Genomic DNA, 22,824 nt, shown 5'->3' with positions numbered 1-22,824 from the left:
CATAAAAGACTGAAACACAGATGGAGCATTGGCAAGTCCGAACGGCATCACTAGATACTCAAAATGACCCTCGGGCGTATTGAATGCAGTTTTCCATTCATCTCCTTGCCTGATTCTCACCAGATTATACGCACCACGAAGATCTATCTTAGTGAACCAACTAGCCCCCTTAATCCGAGCAAACAAGTCAGATAACAATGGCAAGGGATACTGAAATTTAACAGTGATCTTATTAAGAAGGCGGTAATCAATACACGGTCTCAGCGAACCATCCTTCTTGGCTACAAAGAAGAACCCTGCTCCCAGTGGTGATGACGATGGGCGAATATGTCCCTTCTCCAGGGATTCCTTCACATAACTGCGCATAGCGGCGTGTTCGGGCACGGATAAATTAAATAATCGACCTTTAGGGAATTTACTACCAGGAATCAAATTGATAGCACAATCACAATCCCTATGCGGAGGTAGAGCATCGGACTTGGGCTCTTCAAATACATCCTGATAATCAGACAAGAACTCTGGGACCTCAGAAGGGGTGGATGACGAAATCGACAAAAATGGAACATCACCATGTACCCCCTGACAACCCCAGCTGGATACCGACATGGAATTCCAATCCAATACTGGATTATGGGTTTGTAGCCATGGCAACCCCAACACGACCACATCATGCAGATTATGCAACACCAGAAAGCGAATAACTTCCTGATGTGCAGGAGCCATGCACATGGTCAGCTGGGCCCAGTATTGAGGTTTATTCTTGGCCAAAGGTGTAGCATCAATTCCTCTCAATGGAATAGGACACCGCAAAGGCTCCAAGAAAAACCCACAACGTTTAGCATAATCCAAATCCATCAGATTCAGGGCAGCGCCCGAATCCACAAACGCCATGACAGAAAACGACGACAAAGAGCATATCAAGGTAATGGACAGAAGGAATTTGGACTGTACAGTACCAATGACGGCAGACCTAGCGGACCGCTTAGTGCGCTTAGGACAATCAGAAATAGCATGAGTGGAATCACCACAGTAGAAACACAGACCATTCAGACGTCTGTATTCCTGCCGTTCAACTCTAGTCATAGTCCTATCGCACTGCATAGGCTCAGGTTTAACCTCAGGCAGTACCGCCAAATGGTGCACAGATTTACGCTCGCGCAAGCGTCGACCGATCTGAATGGCCAAAGACAAAGACTCATTCACACCAGCAGGCATAGGAAATCCCACCATGACATCCTTAAGAGCCTCAGAGAGACCCTTTCTGAACAAAGCTGCCAGCGCAGATTCATTCCACTGAGTGAGTACTGACCATTTCCTAAATTTCTGACAATATACTTCTATATCATCCTGACCCTGGCACAAAGCCAGCAAATTTTTCTCAGCCTGATCCACTGAATTAGGCTCATCGTACAGCAATCCGAGCGCCAGGAAAAACGCATCGACACTACTCAATGCAGGGTCTCCTGGCGCAAGAGAAAATGCCCAGTCTTGAGGGTCGCCGCGCAAAAAAGAAATAATAATCAAAACCTGTTGAATAGGATTACCAGAAGAATGAGGTTTCAAGGCCAGAAATAGCTTACAATTATTTTTGAAACTTAGAAACTTAGTTCTATCTCCAAAAAACAAATCAGGAATAGGAATTCTTGGTTCTAACATAGATTTCTGATCAATAGTATCTTGAATTTTTTGTACATTTATAACGAGATTATCCATTGAAGAGCACAGACCCTGAATATCCATGTCCACACCTGTGTCCAGAATCACCCAAATGTCTAGGGGAAAAAAAAAAAGTGAACACAGAGCAGAAAAAAAAAAAAAATGATGTCAGAACTTTTTCTTTCCCTCTATTGAGAATCATTAGTTGGGCTCCTTGTACTGTTATGTTTGCTAATGACAGGTGTTATGAAGGCAATCCAGAAACACAGTGTGCTTAGCGATCAGAGCGCACACAGTGATCTGACAAATACCCAAAAATACAAGAACGAGCTCTGAGACGTGGAAACTCTGTAGACTGCACACCTGATCCTATCCTAAACACAACTAAAAGCGGCTGTGGATTGCGCCTAACAACTACCTAGGCAACTCGGCACAGCCTAAGAAACTAGCTAGCCTGAAGATAGAAAAATAGGCCTGACTTGCCCCAGAGAAATTCCCCAAAGGAAAAGGCAGCCCCCCACATATAATGACTGTGAGTAAGATGAAAAGACAAAACGTAGGGATGAAATAGATTCAGCAAAGTGGGGCCCGATATTCTAGGACAGAGCGAGGACAGTAAAGCGAACTTTGCAGTCTACAAAAAACCCTAAAACAAAACCACGCAAAGGGGGCAAAAAAAAACCCACCGTGCCGAACTAACGGCACGGCGGTACACCCTTTGCGTCTCAGAGCTTCCAGCAAAAACAAAAGACAAGCTGGACAGAAAAAAAGCAACAAAAAAGCAAAAAGCACTTAGCTATACAGAGCAGCAGGTCACAGGAACAATCAGGAGAAGCTCAGATCCAACACTGAAACATTGACAAGGAGCAAGGATAGCAGCATCAGGCGGAGTTAAGTAATGAAGCAGTTAACGAGCTCACCAGAACACCTGAGGGAGGAAGCTCAGAAGCTGCAGTACCACTTGTGACCACAGGAGTGAATTCAGCCACAGAATTCACAACAAGGAACGCCACTACCTCCAGGACTCCATATATGACAGGATGGCGGCGCTGCTCCACCGCCGCTGTACAGAAGTGGGTAAGAAACACCCCCGTGAGAGACTCGTTGACCGACAGGCAGAGGGGAGACTCGTGGAGAGCCTTGCGGACCCAGTAGCAGCTGCATCTCTCCCCTCGGCATATACTCAAGTCAATAAGTTTTCACGTTTTTTGAGGTAAAATTAGGTACCTCGGCTTACACTCGGGTCAGCTTATACTTGAGTATATACGGTAACCAATGTGAGAGAGGCCTAGAGTTGCTTACAGCTTATCTTGAGTACCTTTGTGACTTTGTGGACTATTATACTCCTTGCTCTTGGAGTGATCTTTGTTGGTCAACCACTCCTGGGGAAGGTAATTAATCAAAAAATAAAAAAGTAACAAAAATCTAATAATTTTTTACTACCTTGTCTCATTTGGCTCTCATTATCTACTGTTAGAACTTGTGTAAAAATCTGATGTAGCTTTAGGACAAATTTATGCAGAAATATGGAAAATTATTGAGAAACTTTCAAGCACCACTATACCAAATTAGATAATTTTGCCTATTTGACCAAGGTCTATTTTACACTGCAGCTTTTAGGATCATCATTGATAAACCAAAAACTAGGAGTGAACCCATTACACAGGCAAATGAAAATAGTTCCATTATATGTTGTAAATCCAAGAGAAAGAAATATAGCGCACTCCTCGGTCCGGACATAAATCTTTAACTTTATTGGAACATCTTACGAAGAAAAGCGGGCGGGAGACAACGTGTTGGGGGGTGAAGATTAAAGATTTATGTCCGGACCGAGGAGTGCGCTATATTTCTTTCTCTTGGATTTACAACAGTTTTACTCTTTGGATGCAGCACCCTCAAAGGGCCGACTATATGAGAGGACGGAGTCTCAGCTATTTGGATTGTTTCCACACACGAGGGGTAAGTGCAACACAGCGGTGCTGTTTTTCTTTTTCTTTATTTTGCTATAATAGTTCCATTATATGACTTTGACTCAGACGTCAATTTTTCCGGATAGAACTTGTATCCATCTTTTCAGTCCGTTTTCAGAGAGAAAGAGGACTTGAACTCTAGTGTCATCTATTGAATGTAGCAATCCTAAAAAATCAATGTCAACTTTTTAAAGAACCTTGCCAGATGACTTAGGGTAAAAAGCCAAACCAGACCCTCCTTTTGCATATATGTGTTTTTTGATGTTTGCCCCTCATCAGTCCTACATCCAATAGGTGGTACTATGTTCTCTTCCTCCTTGAAGAGGCAATTTAAATTCTCAGAGGAGCATTGCGTGGCCTATAAGTCTCCTTACACCAGCTTGACTTTCTCCACAAGGAGAAATGTTCCTCCATAAAGTCCCACAAATGGAGAGTTCTTCTTGTGATTACAAAACCTGCCCCAAAACTGAACCAAAAAATTACACTTAAATTTAAATATACGTTAATATTCTGGAAAATATAATAGTTATTACAGATGTTTAGCTGGACTTTAGTAATGAAGGCATTTCCTATTCTGGCAGCTGGTGCAGTATGCACTGTACGCTATATGAAGGTTTCGTGCTTTATGGTGTACTCACTCAAGCCTCTGCTCTTCATTCTTGCGGAGATTCATGTCTCTTTCCACAACCTCCCATACATGTTTGGCTTCATCTTCGCTCAGCTTGGACAAGTCCAGTTTCTTCCCCATGGTAATGGACGCTGTATTCGGTGGTCACTACAGCTGTAAGATCGAAGAGAAGAGTCAGTAGATGAGATGCAGCCGGATATCTGCATCACATGAAGCACTGGCAGATTAACAGTGGATGTCATTGTAACTGATAGGCACAAAACTGACCTAGATAATTTACAGAATGTCCACATGATACATCGTTTTTTTTCTTCTGGAGATGACATGTGATAAGTTCATGAAGAAAGTAAGACAGGAAATGAATTAATAAAGTCATAGAAGACAGTTAAGAATACACCATGGAAGCAAGTACTGAGTATATATATATATATATATATATATATATATATATATACATACACACATACGGTATATTGTTAAGCTTAGATGGGACCCAGGTCACAATGTGCTGAAATTAAAAGGGTTAAAAAGCGTATATAAGAGGAGATTTTCACTTTAATTACCATGAAAAAGACACATTCCCTCATTTCTGAAAATGAGCATGAGACGGTTCACGGGAATGCCTGTGCCGAAAGGCGGTCAGCTGATAGTCATACCACAAGGGGCTGATGTCTGAAGATAGCATGTGCCCCCGACAGCCCTACTTCTCTCAATGGTCTTATTGTCAGCTTCAATTATGTGTATTAAAAATATTCTGCTTTGAATGTACTGTCCTTGTCACACAAACCTTAGGGGCCAAATGCCTGAAAAATCCCTCGTATGATGTCTGAGGACTCTGCAGTTGAGTAAGCCATAGAATAAGGGCTCATTCATACATCATTTTTTCTTGTACAAATTCTGTTTTCCACAGATAGTCTATGATACACCTTGGACTGAGAGATTAGCCCAAAAGCACGTAGACATGTTGGATCTTGAATCAAGTATCAACTCAAAGTCGCCCATGCAAGTCTATGAAACTTTGAAAAAAAAATTGGGCAGTTTTGATATGCCATAATCGTGCTGTCCATTTTTCATGGATGTTTGATAGGAGAAGCTGAAGAAACCTCCATCAGTTTTTTTCTTCCCATCTGAGAAAAACTGTTGAAACGCAGACCAAACTTTGAGGGTAAAAACAGACACTGACCAAGCTCTGTTGACACTGATCAAAAAACGCCCCTGGAAAGTCTGACTTTCTTTGTGTATGAGAAAAATCACTGATGTGTGAATGAGCTTTGGGAGATAAGGGATCCATTTTATCATTTGCATTTTTTTTTATCACTTCTTTTTTGCTTTGTGGTATTCATTGACTTTCCTAAAATTGATGCATTGTAAAAATGCACTTTGTTTTGTACTTTTTTGTGCTTTTTTAGAGCGTGAAGTTGTACAACCTGCATCTGCAGAAAAATCTAACATTTGTGAAAACATTTTTGGCATACATAACAAAAATGACTACAGGGGATTGCAAAAATTTTGCAACTTTTTAATAGGTTATAAATAAACAAGTAGAAAATTAGTGTAACGTAAAAGAAAACTTTGGCACAAAACAAAAAAAACAGCCTTGAAACTGGTACTGCGCAGTACCGGATACAGCTCTACACCTCCAACCTCACAGTGCCACGACAGTTTGAAAAAGACTCAGAGTCGAAACGTCACTTGTGGTTGCAAACAAGACACAATAGTCAAATTTTAACATTTTCCCGAATGTTTCATTAAAGTCTACACTTTACTACATGACTTCAAAGTGTGCAGTGGAAATCTTTTCTATGTATGTTTGGGTACCACTTTTGGAGACTAGCACCTCACAAGGCCAGGTTAGTGAGTGCATTTCTCGAAAAATCTCGATACAGGAGAAACTACACAAAAAGTAGATGTGAATGCAATCATGAAAACTACGCTAAGGCCTTATTAAGATGTCAGTGATTTCTCATGTAGGCAAAAAATGGGTCATCCATGTTTTGGATCCTGTTGTCATCAGTGTTGGTCAGAGTGTTAGTTTTAGGGCTCATACTCACTTGTGAGAAACTCGGATGACACAGAAGAGCGGAACGTGCGGCTCCATGTATTCCTATGCTGCCTCACGCTCCGATCTGAGTACCGGCAGCAGCGCCGGGTATTAACATGCGAGACTAATCCGAGTTTCGCGCAAGTGAGTATGAGCCCTTAGAGCTCACTCATACTAGTGTATAAACCAGACAAGTGCGATTGAAAATTGGATTGCACTAGGACCAATATTATTCAATAAGGCTGGTTTCACACGTCTGTGGCTCCGGTACGAGAGGTGACAGTTTCCTCACGTACCGGAGACACTGACTCACGTAGACACATTAAAATCAATGTGTCTCTGCACATTTCAGCGTGTTTTCACGGACCATGTGTCCGTTTGGAAAACACGGAGACATGTCAGTGTTTGTGGGAACCCATGGATCACACGGACCCATTAAAGTCAATGGGTCCGTGTAAAACACGTACCTCACTCGGATGCTATCCGTTTGCAGTCCGTGTGCCGTGCAGGAGACAGCGCTACTGGAGAGAAGGAATGAAAAATCATTTTTTTTTACATTTTTTGTTTTTAAAATAAAGTTCCCGGTAATCTCCCCCTCCCACCCCCTGTGCGCCTGCCCGCTTGCATTAAAATACTTACCCAGCTCCCTCGGCACTTCCATCCTCTCAGCGTCGCAGCTCTTCCTGTATGAGCGGTCACGTGGTGCCGCACATTACAGTGATGAATATGCGGCTCCACCTCCAATAGGGGTGGAGCCGCATATTCATCACTGTAATAAGCGGCACCACATGACCGCTCATACAGGAAGAGCTGCGACGCTGCACGGTCCGTGTGGTCCTCAGGCGGCACACGGGCGGCACACGGATACCGCACGTATGCCACACTGATGTGCCACGTGAGCACACGGACACGGATAATTCCGGTACCGATTTTTCAGGTACCGGAATTTTCTGGACGTGTGGGACAGGCCTAAGGCAGTGCAGATTTGAGGTTTTTTTTTCTCAACTGTTTTTTGACAAAATAAAAAAATCACAGCATGCTGCGGTTTCTGAAATTGTAAGGCTATGTGCACACGTAGAATGGTCCACAGCGGATTTTTCTGCAGCGGATTTGATAAATCTGCAGGGCAAAAACACTGCGTTTTTGCTGCAGATTTATCACAGCTTTACCGCGGATTTACCGTGGTTTTTTTGCGGGTTTCACTGCGGTTTTCTATTAGAGCAGGTGTAAAACCGCTGCGGAAACCGCAGAAAGAAGTGACATGCTGCGGAATGTAAACCGCTGAGTTTCCGCGCGGTTTTTACCGCAGCATGTGCACAGTGTTTTCTGTTTCCCATAGGTTTGCATTGTAATGTAAACTCATGGGAAACTGCTGCGGATCCGCAGCAAAATCCGCATCGTGTGCACATAGCCTTAACATGCAAGAAAGAAGAGCAATCAATCCACCAGGGAATAAAAACATCACATAATTTTATAAACTCACCACCGCCAGAGCTGCCGCTCCCCCGACTTTCTGTCTCTTCCCCACTATCCCATAGAATGTAAGTCCGCAAGGACAGGGTCCTCTCCCCTCTGTACCAGTCTGTCACTGTAAACCTGTTTACTGTAAACGATATCTATAACCCTGTATGTAACCCCTTTCTCATGTACAGCACCATGGAATTAATGGTGCTATACAATAATAATAATAATAATAATAATAATATTTTAACAGCTAGAGCACCCAAATTTTGCACACAGACACTTGGAACATTATTAGTGAGGAATATGTAAAAAATAAGGGATATGAAATGGTTAACTGTATGTAAACCATGTCTCATATCCTGTCGGGTTTGATAAGGAGATAGCAAAAGCCGGCAATTGAATTACCGGCTTTTATGCTATCTAGCTCTGTATTAAATATAAATATATATATATATGTGTCTCAATGATATATATATATATATATACAGTATATATATATATATATATATATATATATATATATAGATAGATATACCTATACTATGTGTAGACATTTATTATATCTATTCTATTCTAACCTGTCAGTGTGATTTTACTGTACACCGCACTGAATTGCCGACTTTTCTATAGAACACCGCTGCGTATTTCTCGCAAGCCACACTGATGGTCCGTGTGTAATCCGTATTTTTCTCACCCCCATAAACTTTTATTGGCAGATTTTTTGAGCAATATGCTGACAAACGCAGCACCTGCAAAATATACAGCAGATAGGAGCTGGCCCATAGAGAATCATTGGTCAGTGTGCAATGCGTAGTTTTTGCGCCTCTCATACGTCCATAAAACTCTCTAGTGTGACGCCGGCCTAAGGCTGCCATCACACTTGCAGTATATGGTCAGTATTTTACATCAGTATTTGTAAGTCAAAACCAGGAGTGGAACAAATAGAGGAAAAGTATAACAGAAACATATGCACCCCTTCTGCATTTATCACCCATTCCTGGTTTTGGCTTACAAATACTGATGTAAAATACTGATCAAATACTGCTAGTGTGACGGCAGCCTAGGGATGAGTGGACCTGTGAAATTTCGGGTTCAGGCGAACTTTAGTCCGAAGTTTGGTTCGGGTACCAGAACTTGACCCTGGACTCGAACCCCATATAAATCAATGGGGACCCAAATTTTGGTGCTGTAAAATGGCTGTAAAAGGGTCATAGTAAGGGTTAGGGGGCTGCACAAGGAAGCAAAATGGGAGCAAGAGCAGGAAAGTTGCCCAGCAAACAAATGTGGATAGAGAAATTACTTAAAATAACAAAAAAAAGGAATAAGAAGGAGGAGTGGAACAGTGCCTTGAGTGTGTAGATTACTGTACTTATTAATAAATAAATGATAAAAGATTACTTGGGGTCCCCACTATTTTTTGAGTCATCACAGCCATGCCAAGTACTAGAATGGCTGTGACTGGCCAGCGCCACCCGTGAACAGAACTGTATAATCGCCGAATCATGGGTGGCAATGCTGGTCGAGTTAGGGACAGTGTAAAATAAACAAAAAAAAAACTGCAGGGGGTACTCCCTATTTTTCATGACCAGCTAAGGGAAAGCACACAGCTGTGAGCTGGTCTTATCATGCTGGGAAGGGGCCGATATCCATAGACCTCCCCAGCCTATTAGTATCAGTCCACAGCTATCTGCTTTGTCTTTGCTGGTTATTAAATATGGGGTGACCCTTAAAAAATGATGTGGGGTATCCCCTATTTTTAACAACCAGCTAAGGCAAAGCAGACAGCTGGAAGTTGAAATTAATAGACTGGGAAGGGGCATTGACACTGTCCTATTGCCAGCCTAATAAGACTAGCCCTCCGCCACCCCAGAATGGTGCATCCATTAGATACACCAGTTCTGGCGCTTAGCCTTGGCTCTTCCCGATTGCCTTGGTGCGGGGGCAATCGAGGTAATGGGTTGTGGGGTTGATGTCAGCAGCTGGCGCTGACATGATTCCTACTGCTTAGTAATTGAGAGGTATCAATTAGACATCCCCATTACTAACAAAGTAGTCAAAAGAAATAAACCAACTCTCACAAAAATCATTTATTTATTAAAATCACTACCAAACAGTTTCCTTCTTTGACCCATTCATTAACAAAAAATCCATAATCCAAATGAAGTTCCTACAACGATCCCTGTCATCTTGATCTAGTGGATGAAGCCCTCTTCAGAAAATGAAGCTCCATAGACTGGAGCAGCAGCCACTGACAGATCTCATGCTGTACTCCATCAGGTACAGCATGAGAGTCGGAATGATGAGTGGTCATGTTTCAAGAGCGATGGTTGACCGAGAGTGACCTATGCAGCCTTGTTCTCGAGCATTTCTAATGGGCGATAATGTCTGAAACATCAACACCCGTGAGAAATGTCCGCAAGTGACCTCTGCAGCCTCAACAATGAGGCTCCATAAGTCACTTGCAGTCATGTCAACACTCATTATTCTGGCTATCACAGTGTACTCCACAAGACCCAGCAGAGTACATTGTGAGTCCCGGCTGCTGCTCCAGTCTATGAAGCCCCATTGTCTGAATGGGGCTCTATACACTGCACAAAGAAGACGGGGATCATTGTGGGGCTTCCATTTGGATTACAGCAGACTGGTGTGGTTTTTTTAATACCATAAGTGGGTGAAATAGGAAAATTGTCTGGGAGTTTTTTTTAAATAAAGATTTTTTTGTGTGTGTTTATTTCTATTGACTATGGGGTTAGTAATGGGGGTGTGTCTGACAGACGTCTCTCCATTACTAACCAATGGACTTGATGTCAGAGCCAGCTGCTAACAGCAACCTCACAATCCCATTACCTGAATTGTCAATGCACCAGGGCAATCAGGAAGAGCCAAGGCCAAGAGCCAGAATTGGCACATCTAATGGATGCGCCATATCTGGGGCATGTGAGATCTGGTCTTATTAGGCTTAGTAGGCCAATATCCATGACCCTTCCCAGAATAAAAATATCAGCCCCCAGCTGTTTGCCTCACCTGGTTATTAAAAATTGGGGGAACCCCATGTAATTTATTTTAAAGTCACCCCATATTTAATAGCTAGCAAAGGCAGAGCAGACAGTTGGAGCTGATATTAATAAAATGGAAAGGTCTATGGATATTAGCCCCTTCCTAGCATAAAAAGACCAGTTCACAGCTGTCTGCTTTCCCGAGGCTGGTTGTTAAAAAAGGGGGTACCCCACGTTGTTTTTTTTAATTTATTTATTTTAAACTGTCCCCCACTCGAGCAGCATTGCCACCCATTATCCGGCTGGGTCATTGGTGGCGCCAGCCAATACTTCGCATGGCTATGATGACTTCGGAAGTGCCCGCAACTTAAAAGCTCGTTGATAGGATGCACTGCATCCTTTCAACAAGCTTTAATAAGCATCCAAACTCCAAACAGTAACACAGGCTTCCACGAGAAGTTCATGTTTGGAGTTCAGCACCGGACACCTAGGTACGAACCCTGATCTGGGTTTGCTCATCCCTAATAATGGTGAAATACTGAATGTGACCTAAGATAAATGTAACAGATTTTCAATTGCAGAAATTTCCTTGACAAAATCAGCCACACGTGATTCCACTGTAGCCATAAAACTTTCAAAATCAGAAATTCAGAACAATGATTAGTGGCTGATTTCCATGCAAATTTGCTGACAATTTTTCCCAGCAAATCCTATGTGTGTGCTTTTGTATACTGGTGGTTGCCATCAGGGGAAGACTTCATGTACTTTGTACCTAAGGGTATATGCATCGAACGTCTTTTTTCAGGTGGATTCTGCCTGGAACCCGCCTGAAAAAGCACTCTGTGTCTATGATCACATTGAGTCTTTTGGCTATGTTTTCAAAGCAGAAACTGAGCAGACACTTGATGTTGTTTTTGAGGAGGATTTGACGAGTTTCCACAGAGTTTCTGCTCCTAATACTCAAAAAACTCAGTGTGAACATACCCTTTGGTTACATGCACATGACGGCTTTAAGTCTCAATTGAACCTGCTGACTTTTCAAAGAGCAAGTTGCTTCCGGTCAAGTGGGTGTTTTTTTTGCCTTCAAGTGTCTTTTTAAGCTTCTTATTGATTGTTTCCTGAGCACTTGCTTACTCGTTTTTGAACGCCGTCATTTTTGTAGCGCTTTTCCATCAGTTTTGGGTCATCTTTCTTTACTGGCATTTTCCAGTGTTTTTTCTTCAATTTGTCAAAGATGACAAAGCGAAAACTCTGAAACCACTCGAGAGTACTTACAGGGACTCTGTCACCTGAATTTGGAGGGAACAATTTTCAGCCATAGAGGCGGGGTTTTCGGGTGTTTGATTCACCCTTTCCTTACCCACTGGCTGCATGCTGGCTGCAATATTGGATTGAAGTTCATTCTCTGTCCTCCGTAGTACACGCCTGCACAAGGCAATCTTGCCTCAAACACCCGAAAACCCCGCCCCTATGGCTGAAGATTGTTCCCTCCAAATTCAGGTGACAGAGTCCCTTTAAACGTCTTTTCCCATTGACTTGTATTGCAATGTATAGAGAATCTTTAGAGCAGAAAATGCTTAGCTGCTTGGAGTCTTTTGAAATCTGAAGCAATTTAAAGTTACTCAAAGGCTGAACTTCAGAGGAGTACCAAGATGGGATCAGGGTAACCCATTGGTCCTCCATGATTGCATTGCAGGGGCTGGTATTTACTGGTGAGCACGTACACCATGATCAGTAGTTTACAACAGCATTTAAGTAGTTAAATTGTAGCTATCTCAGCTAATGCCGATAGCTGCTGTTACAGGCAGATGTTGGCTATGTATTACAGCCAGCATCTGCCCTGTATGGGGGGTGCCTAGCTCTCGAGCCCACTCCTTACACGCGTACCCTGACCGTGATGTACATGTACAGTTGGGTTGCGTGAAAGGGGTTAATAAATGTTAAAATATTTCAAGCTTGGCAGCGCTGAGTTATTGCCTTTTAGCTCTGCGTGCCAGACGAGTATACTGGTGGTGTTACATAAGGTTAAAATAACAATAAACTTAATGTACCAGTGAATGCCATAACTGCATAACCTCCAGTACGTTCAGCTCCAGGGCGCTCTGCTACACGTTTCTAGTTTGTTTTCTGAGATAGCTAAGTGGTGGCGATTAGCTCAGCTCAATCTTTTTACAGCTCTCAAAAGCTGAACAAATGTGGGCAGATCCTGAAAAGATCCTGCTCTTGTAAAATGCTTGATGCTGCCAAGAGGTAGTCCTTAAATAGTAGGGGAAGCTGTAAACTCCTGGGGTCAGTGCTATAGGGAACCTGTCACTAGAAAAAAATGCTATAAACCTGCAGATATGGGGTTAATCTGCAGGTTAATAGCGTTATTAATCTGCTCGGCGCCCACACTTAGCCAAACGCTGTGGGGGAGAAAATTAACTTTATTCCCCCTGCAATGCTCCAGTTTGAGTGTGGAACACTTTTTGTGGCCATTATACTGTATAGAAGGAAACACTGGACTCCATTATACTATATGGAGCACTATGTTGGGCCCATTATACTGTATGGAACACTTTTTGTGGCCCATTATACTATACGGAGGACTATGTGGGGTCATTATACTGCAGGAAGCACTATGTGGGGGCATTAAACCGTATGAAGCACTATATGGGACCCATTATACTATATGGAGGACTATGTGGGGTTATTGTACTGTATGGAGCACTATATAAGGCCATTATACTATATGGAGGACTATGTAGGGTCATTATACTGTATGGAGCACTATGTGGGGCGATTAAACTGTATGAAAAGTAATTAAATGCCCCGGTATACAGTATGGAGGACTATTTGGGGCCCATTATACTGTATTGAACACTACGTGGAGCCTTTAAACTATATTAAAATCAATGCAATGCCCTATTATACTGCATTGAGTGCTTTTTGTGGCCATTATAATGTATGGAGTGCGATATATGGGGATTGCAGTTAAAGAATGTGTTTGGGGGGCTTTAAACAGTGAGGGTGTATCCTTACAATCATTGTTTTCTCAATAGGCGTAAGACCTTTGCTGATCAATAGAATGTAAAATGTCTGAATATGAGGTGAAAAGGTAGATTTAAGGCTTCTGACTGTATGTGGATCTTTATCAATAGTATGTCACTTATAAGTAAACTTTCAGTAGCAGTCATAATTTGGATATAGCGATTTTTTTTAGTTTGCATTCTAAAGCGAAAATATTAAAAATGTCTGAGAATACAGTGTGCTTTTTCTCTTAGGCTAGCTTACAGCAAATTTTGCAGTGTGGTGTAATAAAAAAAAAATATAGCAAAGCTTCATTTTTGTTACATGTGATTTCCTAATCTTAATGTTGAGCTATTTTTCGTTAAGCACAGAGGTAGACGTTATCGTGAGAGCGAGTTTTAAAGTCACTTTTTATTTAAGCTGCTTTACTGCTATGTGTGTCACATTTATCAGTGTCACAGGATGCTTGATAAATTAGGCAGACACCTACGTAGATATAACACTTCTATCTAGAAGTGATTTTCCTCTTTTTACTCCACCTCTCTATTGGAATGAGTTAGCAACTTTTTCTTTTTTTTAAAGTTACAATTCTTAAATTGGTTGAAACGTTATTTGGATTGTAAACCACATCTATAAGGCCGGTTTCACACGTCAGTGGCTCCGGTACGCGTGGTGACAGTTTCCTCACGTACCGGAGACACTGACACACGTAGACCCATTCAAATGAATGGGTCTATGCACATGTCAGCGTGTGTTCACGCACTGTGTGTCCGTGTGAAAAAAACACGCAGCCATGTCCGTTTTTGAGTGACAGCATGGATTACACGACCCATACAAGTCAATGGGTCCGTGTAAACACGTACTGCACACAGATGGCGTCTGTGTGCTGTCCGTGTACGTTTTTAAAGTCATAGGGTTAAAATGTAAACAAATTGTTTCAATACACGGACACACGGACAGCACACGGATGCCACACGGATGCCACTAGGATGGTAAACACGGACACATGGATGCCACACGGATGTGACAAATGGACACACAGACCCACTGACACAGATATCTCCGGTACCGGAAATATCAGGACACGTGAAACCAGCCTTACACCTACTTTTAAAAGTATTGAGAGCAGCGTAAAATAACTAAAAGTCGCACTTTCTTATGGCAAAAAAATCACCTTAGAATAGTTCCAGAAAGGCCTCTTTCACACCTCAGTGTCTCTGGTACGTGTAGTGACCGTTTTCCCATGTAGCGGAGACACTGACACACGTAGACCCATTCAAATCTATGGGTCTGCACATGTTAGTGTGTTTCCAGAGACCGTGTGGCCATGTGCAAAACACTTTGACATGTCACCTTTTTGCCGGCAGCTCGGACCACAATACATCACGCACACGGATGTGACACACGGGTACGGATACACAAAAATTGCTGTTCAAAAAAGCCATCATGGGGTAAATACGATAATCACTATTTGCCAAAAGGCAACTAAATCCCAACTAACGGTTAAAGTAAAACATAACTTTTAATTCTACTATTAAAGAATAACACTAAAAATTGCTTTGCTAGTGGATGTAAACTATTAGGATATTGAAGAAAAACGATCTCATCCTCTGGATTTACAGTATCCTATCTATTGATTCATTTTGATTGCTAACGCATGGTGCGGCCGCTACCACTGCTCTTATTAGGTGATTATATACATTCCACAAGAAAGCTTCTAAAAATAACTACTAGACATCCCAGACATGTTTCGCCAGTAGACCTGGCTTCATCAGGGTTTGAGGCTAGAATGAGCAACCACATGACTAACCAGACCTTTTAAAACCTTTTGGTGTGATATCATAAATGTGGGACAACAAGGACAACCAATCCCAGATCTCCAATCATCGCACCAATCACGACTGGCTAAAGTAAATATACCATTATTCTCTGTTGCCCGAAAAAGCCCTTAGTATTCCTCATATCAATATCACAATCACTACAAAAGGTTCCCAATTATATCACTGATGATTTTTGCACTCAATATAAATATATAATGCATTACAAGGACAAATAAAGTTGTAACACCTCACTTCCATCAGTTCCGGATGCTAATTCATATCCAATCACCTAATCTCACGTCAGTTGTGGCCACCAGCCATCTCCAATTACTTCCGGGGTCCTGGCTACCACATAGCCCTATCGCGATTGCGTATTGCTGAGCAGACCGTGCACTCGCTGGGAACGTTGTGCGCATGTCCATCCAGCAATCAGCGCACTTGCGGACATACACATTAAGATCTAATCCTTCCAGCTGCACTAGTGCTTGCGCAGAAGCCTATTATAATTCCAGTTCAGTAATAATCAATGGAAAAGCATCCTTCGGTAATCAAAAGCTAGATTAATAGCACATAATTTCATAATATCACCATGGAACAACCTCAATTATGATATTGACAACCAATTAACTATTATATGTAAAAAACAGGCACCAAACATATTTGCCCAATAACCCAGTTTACTTTATAATTCCAAGGAAATCACACCAGGTTCGACCATGTTAAATAAATCTCTAATAGTCATTATTAATTACAGGCAGGAATAGTTGTTAATAATTATACAAATATAATAAGGGGGGTAACCCAATAGAGAACAGCCAGGGAATCCATAACCATATACCAACTAATATCAATCTTCCAAAAAAGCAGGAAAAGAAAAACCCTCATTAAACCCATTAGGGCTGCGACTTTTCATCTAAAGAACCATTTGCATTCCTCTTGGAGCAACATTTTACAGTGCCTTGCGAAAGTATTCGGCTCCCTGGAACTTTTCAACATTTCCCACACATCATGCTTCAAACATAAAGATACCAAATATACATTTTTGGTGAAGAATCAACAACAAGTGGAAGACAATTGTGAAGCTGAACGAAATTTATTGGTTATTTTAAATTTTTGTGGAAAATCAAAAACTGAAAAGTGGAGCGTGCAATATTATTCGGCCCCTTTAACTTAATACTTTGCTGCACCACCTTTTGCTGCGATTACAGCTGCAAGTCGCTTGGGATATGTCTCTGTCAGTTTTGTACATCGAGAGACTGAAATTCTTGCCCATTCTTCCTTGGCAAACAGCTCGAGCTCAGTGAGGTTTGATGGAGATCATTTGTGAACAGCAGTTTTCAGCTCTTTCCACAGATTCTCGATTGAATTGAGGTCTGGACTTTGACTTGGCCATTCTAACACCTGGATATTTTTATTTGTGAACCATTGCATTGTAGATTTTGCTTTATGTTGGGGATCATTGTCTTGTTGGAAGACAAATCTCCGTCCCAGTCTCAGGTCTTTTGCAGACTCCAACAGGTTTTCTTCAAGAATGGTCCTGTATTTGGCTCCATCCATCTTCCCATCAATTTTAACCATCTTCCCTGTCCCTGCTGAAGAAAAGCAGGCCCAAACCAAGATGCTGCCACCATCATGTTTCACAGTCGGGATGGTGTGTTCAGGGTGATGAGCTGTGTTGCCTTTACGCCAAACATATCGTTTGGCATTGTTGCCAAAAAGTTCAATTTTGGTTTCATGCTTCCACAGGTTTGGTGTGGCTTGTTGCAAACTTTAAACAACACTTTTTACGGATATCTTTGAGAAATGACTTTCTTCTTGCCACTCTTCCATAAAGGGCAGATTTGTGCAGTGTACGACTGATTGTTGTCCTATGGACAGACTGTCCCACCTCAGCTGTAGATCTCTGCAGTTCATCCAGAGTGATCATGGGCCTCTTGGCTACATCTCTGATCAGTCTTCTCCTTGTTTGAGATGAAAGTTTGGAGGGACGGCCGGGTCTTGGTAGATTTGCAGTGGTATGAATGATACTCCTTCCATTTCAATATGACCTCTTGCATAGTGCATCCTTGGGATGTTTAAAGTTTTGGAAATCATTTTGTATCCAAATCCGGCTTTAAACTTCTCCACAACAGTATCACGGACCTGCCTGTGGTGTTCCTTGGTCTTCATGATGCTCTCTGGGCTTCAAACAGAACCCTGAGACTATCACAGAGCAGGTGCATTTATACGGAGACTTGATTACACACAGGTGGATTCTATTTATCATCATTAGGCATTTAGGACAACATTGGATCATTCAGAGATCCACAATGAACTTCTGGAGTGAGTTTTCTGCACTGAAAGTAAGCAGGCCGAATAATATTGCACGCCCCACTTTTCAGTTTTTGATTTTCCACAAAAATTTAAAATAACCAATAAATTTCGTTCAACTTCACAATCGTGTTCCACTTGTTGTTGATTCTTCACATACATTTGGTATTTTTATGTTTGAAGCATGATATGTGGGAAAAGGTTGAAAAGTTCCAGGAAGCCAACTACTTTTGCAAGGCAGTATACGAAAACGTGGAAACTCCAGCTCCAATAAAATGGCAAAAATCTTTATTAGTCCAACTTCATAAAACGGACAATCCTTACAGAGGTAAAAAGGACGCAGGTGGTTACATGAATATAGGCAACGCGTTTCGATCACACAGGATGTCCTTTTTACCTCTGTAAGGATTGTCCGTTTTATGAAGTTGGACTAATAAAGAGTTTTGCCATTTTATTGGAGCTGGAGTTTCCACGTTTTCGTATACTGCAACTGCTTGGCGTCCAGGTCAGGACGAATCTCCGTGCTCAATTGCCTATGGTCTGGTTGGTGAGCTGGCTGCGGCTTTTAGCCAATTTTCTTCTATTACATACTTTTGCAAGGCACGGTATCCAAATTTCCCCTCCTAGGACCCAAAAATATATGTCTAACACCCTATATCCTCAATTGTAAAGGATCATCACAATGTACAGTCCTCATATGTAATGATAGAGGTGTCTCGATCTTTGTATTAATAGAACTGACTTGTTTAGAAATTTGCCTTCTCAATTCTTGAATTGTTTTACTCACATACAATTTTGGGCACATGATTACATATACAACCCCTTTCGTCTTATAATTGATACTGTCTCTTACATAATATTCCTTTTTATCCACTATATTGATGAATTCCTTTACAGCTGGAAGATATTTACAAAAATTACAGGAACCACAGGAGTGTGACCCTTCTCTCAATTTCCTACCCCTCACCTCAGAATCATCTTGATGTGATATGAAATTGCTATTGGTCCAAAAACTCCTCAGATTTCTTCCTCTCTGATAAGTAATCGAGGGAAAACTGCCAATCGCTTCTTTCAGATCTGGATCAGCCATCAAGATGGGCCAATATTTCCGCAAGATATTACAAGCTTCAGTCGCCTTTTCATCATAGGTCCCTATGAATTGCACTAATTGTTCTCCTTTTTAAGAGGGTATATCAAGCAAGCTGTGTCTATTTGTCATCTTAGCCCTATTGAAGGCCATACACAGGTAAGGATAGCACCAGTGCTGTTTTTTCCAGGACGTGTGAAGGAGGTCTTATTGAAACTGCATTAGGCTACTTTCACACTAGCGTTGTTTGGCCTCCGTCGCAATGTGTCGTTTTGGAGAAAAAACGCATCCTGCAAAGTTGCCCGCACGATGTATTTTCTCTCCATAGATTTTCATTAGCAACGCATTGCGAGGGATTGCCACACATTGCATCCGTCGTGCAATGGATGCGTCATGTTTTTGCAGTCCGTCGGGACAAAAAAATCTTGCATGCAACTTTTTTTGTCCGCCGGTTCCGCTTTTTCCGACTGCGCATGCGCGGCTGGAACTCCGCCCCCTCCTCCCTGGACCTTACAATGGGGCAGCGGATGCGTTGTAAAACTGCATCCGCTGCCCCCGTTGTTCATTTTCTTCACAGTTTGCGTCGGTACGTCGGGCCGACGCATGGCGACGGCCCCGTACCGACGCTAGTGTGAAAGTAGTCTTAGGATACTATATAGTTATGTGCACTCCGAGGTTCCTATTCATCAAGACCGTTGATGTTCACGCCAGTTTTGATGAGGAAGCGTGCTGGAGTCAGATGTTCCTGATTAAAGGTGCTTGCGTCGGACAGGTGGTGTGTGTCTCGCCACAAATCCTTCTCCAGTCGGGGACAGGGGTAACATCTGTGATGTAAAAAACATCACCGTTCATCATGAATTTGACGAACGTCATCACATCAAATCTTTCAATTATAGTTTTTCTCTGTTACTTCCACTCCTGTTTTTTTCATACAAACACTGAGCAAATACTGATGTGTGAATGAGCACTTACCAACCGGAGAGACAGGCGGGAGCTGATCTGGTGGAATCAGGTTCCGGCAGCTGCTTTCTCCGCTGTATACAGAATACAAATGATCACAGCCCTTCTGCTGGCCACACTGAGCGGATTTCACCTGACTATGTCATTATGAGATCACAATAATATATAGTAATTTAATGTACATTATCGTCTGTAATACTAATCTAATGTGGAGATGTGAACATTCTCCTTATACCACTGCCTCTGCTTTTACGGGACAAATATCTGCTCGGTTTCTAAGTTTCCATAGCTCTATTACAATTAAATATTACAATGGAGAAAAAAAGGGCGATCCCAGATGTCAAAGCCGAATGTATGCAACTTTTCTAAGATACCAGATGGCAGCAGCAGAAAGTGTTTCCCCTTTAAGAGATAAAATCAATGCGTCCTGTCCCGGTGTCACCGCCTGCTCTGACTTTTACCAGTTGTTATTCCTCCTATTCTCGCAATATTACTATATGACACGATAGAAAAGAAGACGCATTTCAGTAAAACATGAAGACGTATGATTCGCATATGTGTGATCCAGACATAAATGAGTATATAAGAGACCGCAGGAGATACGGGGGGCCGTTACCTGCTCACGGGCTGCAGCTGGAATGTCAAAGCTCCCGGATTGTGTGTATTTGTGAGGGGAGGGCAGGCCGTACCCTGTCACATAGTGCTGCCCTCCTACTGCCACCTCCCATAGCCACAGGCAGCAGTGCCCTTATCACATGAGTGTGGGCACAGAGCACAGATCACGGACGGAGAAAACGCATACACTTCAACTGACTTTTTTCTTATTATTATACTTTTCTTATATAGTGCCATCATATTCCGCAGCGCTTTACAGATATTATCATCATTGTCCCCATTGGGGCTCACAATCTAATTTCCCTATCAGTGTGTTTTTGGAGTGTGGGAGGAAGCTGGAGGAAACCCACGCAAACATGGGGAGAACATACAAACTCCTTGCAGATGTGGTCCTTGGTGGGCTTTAAACCCAGGACCCCAGTGTTACAGTGCTGCTAACCACTGAGCCACGATGCTGCCCCGTAATGTTGTTTTCTGATTTCACCACTGACATGATACTAATTAGAACCTCTAACCTGTTCCGTATTTACTTAAGAGAATTGTGACCTGACCGGTTCCCTTTAAGAATAGATATATGCAGTAAACGTATGATAAAATATCATAATATTAATTAATATTAAATGCTCATGTACGTTATCTCTTTTTTTAAATAAGTAATTAGCTGTAATTAGTATCCTGCATTGTGATGTTCAGCCATATTTTCAGTCCAGCATTCCTCTTCAGTGAAACTTCCTATTGATTGAACAAGGAAAAGTTAAAATCTGGTTACAGTAACAGGAACAATAAGTAGCAGAGGGGCAACTCTACAAAGTCTTGGTGCCACCTAGTGGTAGAACTAGATAATACATGTACGTATTGTCGTGTGTTGCCTGCAGTAGAATAAAAACATTTATAACAAGTTACATTATTTGTTCAATTTTTTTTTTTTTTACAGCTACCAGTTTTTAAGATTCAATTTCTGTTAATGCAAAGGGACCACTCCTATGGGAGAGACTCACTTTGAAAATCTACAAATGGTAAAAAGAGGACTACAGTTTGGCAGAGATCCTTCTAGTCATGAAGCTGGCGCTATAAAAAAGAAATAAAATGGGAATCTGTCATGACAAAAAAATGGAATCAAGAATGCTGTACTGTAGAGAGACTATAACTTTATTTTCTCCTTAAAGGGAACCTGTTATCAGTTTTTTTAGTTTATAATCCCTGCCCATCACCTTTAAGATCATAAGAATGGGGTTCCTACGACCCCTTTATATCCTCAGGTATGCACCTGCATACTTCATAAAAAGTGTATACTTGTCCTGTGTCGCAGATAAATTGTGCGGTCCTATGGGTGTTTCCAAATTGTGATCAACGTCGCCCTGGTCCCTTCAAACATCATCTCTTCTACCTGCATGTAAATGGATGACGTCTTTCCATCATCCACATAAAGCCCAAAGTCTTGCGCCTGCACAGTGTAATCGGAGAGGTGTGCAGGCTCGCATTGCTGTGCCCTATTGAACAGCCAGTGATATATAAAACTATCATGCTCTGGTCAGGAGACCCCCAGCCAGTTGGTGCATTGCGGTCCATGAATGAGCCCTCAAGCAGATACAATATTGTGTGTGGTCAGCTTATTGTTCCACCCATTTTTTGTAATTTTCCAATCCTTTAAAATACTCCAAAATATGCCCAAACCTAATGTCCCTAAGCATGTAACATTGTAAATCAGCCATAAAGCCACCATTCATAGAGGCTGAGGACAACTGCATGTCCTGGGTGAAATCTGCCATTCAGAGTGAGACGTCAGGCAGCATCGAGGAGCTTGTGAAATATCTCGTCCAGGTATAGCAGCAACATCAGCTCGCCAGTCAACTATAGAATTTGGCGCAACAGGAGACAAATAAGCTGTTAGCACAGCAGCCTCAGCAACAGCTGCAGCAGCAACAGCAGCAGGAGGCGCTAACACAACAAATGGAGCTCTTTGCAGAGGTGGTTCGTGTTAGGCCAGCGGTCTCCAGGTGATGATATGGAGCACCAACGTGGGCAGTTAGGTACTCGGTCCTTCAGTTCTCAAGAGGGATGTCACGGTGGCTGACCCAGTCCATGGCCCGTGGGACGTTCGTGTTAAAGGGAAAGGTCTTTAAAGGGATATGTTCGTGACGCCACCTGTGGTATTCAGTTAGGGTGACTGACACTGCTTTAAGGGGGTCCGCTGGGGTGATGTTATGGCAGCTAGATGGTATACCTTCCCACAGGTGAAGTGTATCCCGGGCTTCCCGGTGTGTAGAT

General features: G+C 42.2%; 1 protein-coding gene across 11 annotated transcripts in view; it reads right to left on the bottom strand.

The window, feature by feature from the left end:
• The window catches only part of MLPH (melanophilin), an 83,197-nt gene extending 62,612 nt beyond the window's left edge, over positions 1-20,585 (bottom strand). For 3 of the 11 annotated variants that reach the window (XM_069733341.1, XM_069733337.1, XM_069733343.1), the window contains exon 1: positions 4,265-4,468. In XM_069733341.1, the coding sequence (XP_069589442.1) occupies positions 4,265-4,374 (110 nt within the window). In that variant the 5' untranslated portion in view covers positions 4,375-4,468. Of the gene's footprint in view, positions 1-4,264; positions 4,470-4,521; positions 4,631-20,557 lie in introns of those variants that run through there. The other 8 variants (XM_069733338.1, XM_069733340.1, XM_069733335.1 and 5 more) reach the window with 7 other exon arrangements.
• Between the last annotated feature and the right edge of the window lie 2,239 nt (positions 20,586-22,824).

This window comes from Ranitomeya imitator, chromosome 7 (assembly GCF_032444005.1).
Source record: "Ranitomeya imitator isolate aRanImi1 chromosome 7, aRanImi1.pri, whole genome shotgun sequence".
Classification (NCBI taxonomy): domain Eukaryota; kingdom Metazoa; phylum Chordata; class Amphibia; order Anura; family Dendrobatidae; genus Ranitomeya; species Ranitomeya imitator.
Note: the sequence above shows the minus strand (reverse complement) of the source record. Positions and strands in the feature narration are given on the sequence as shown.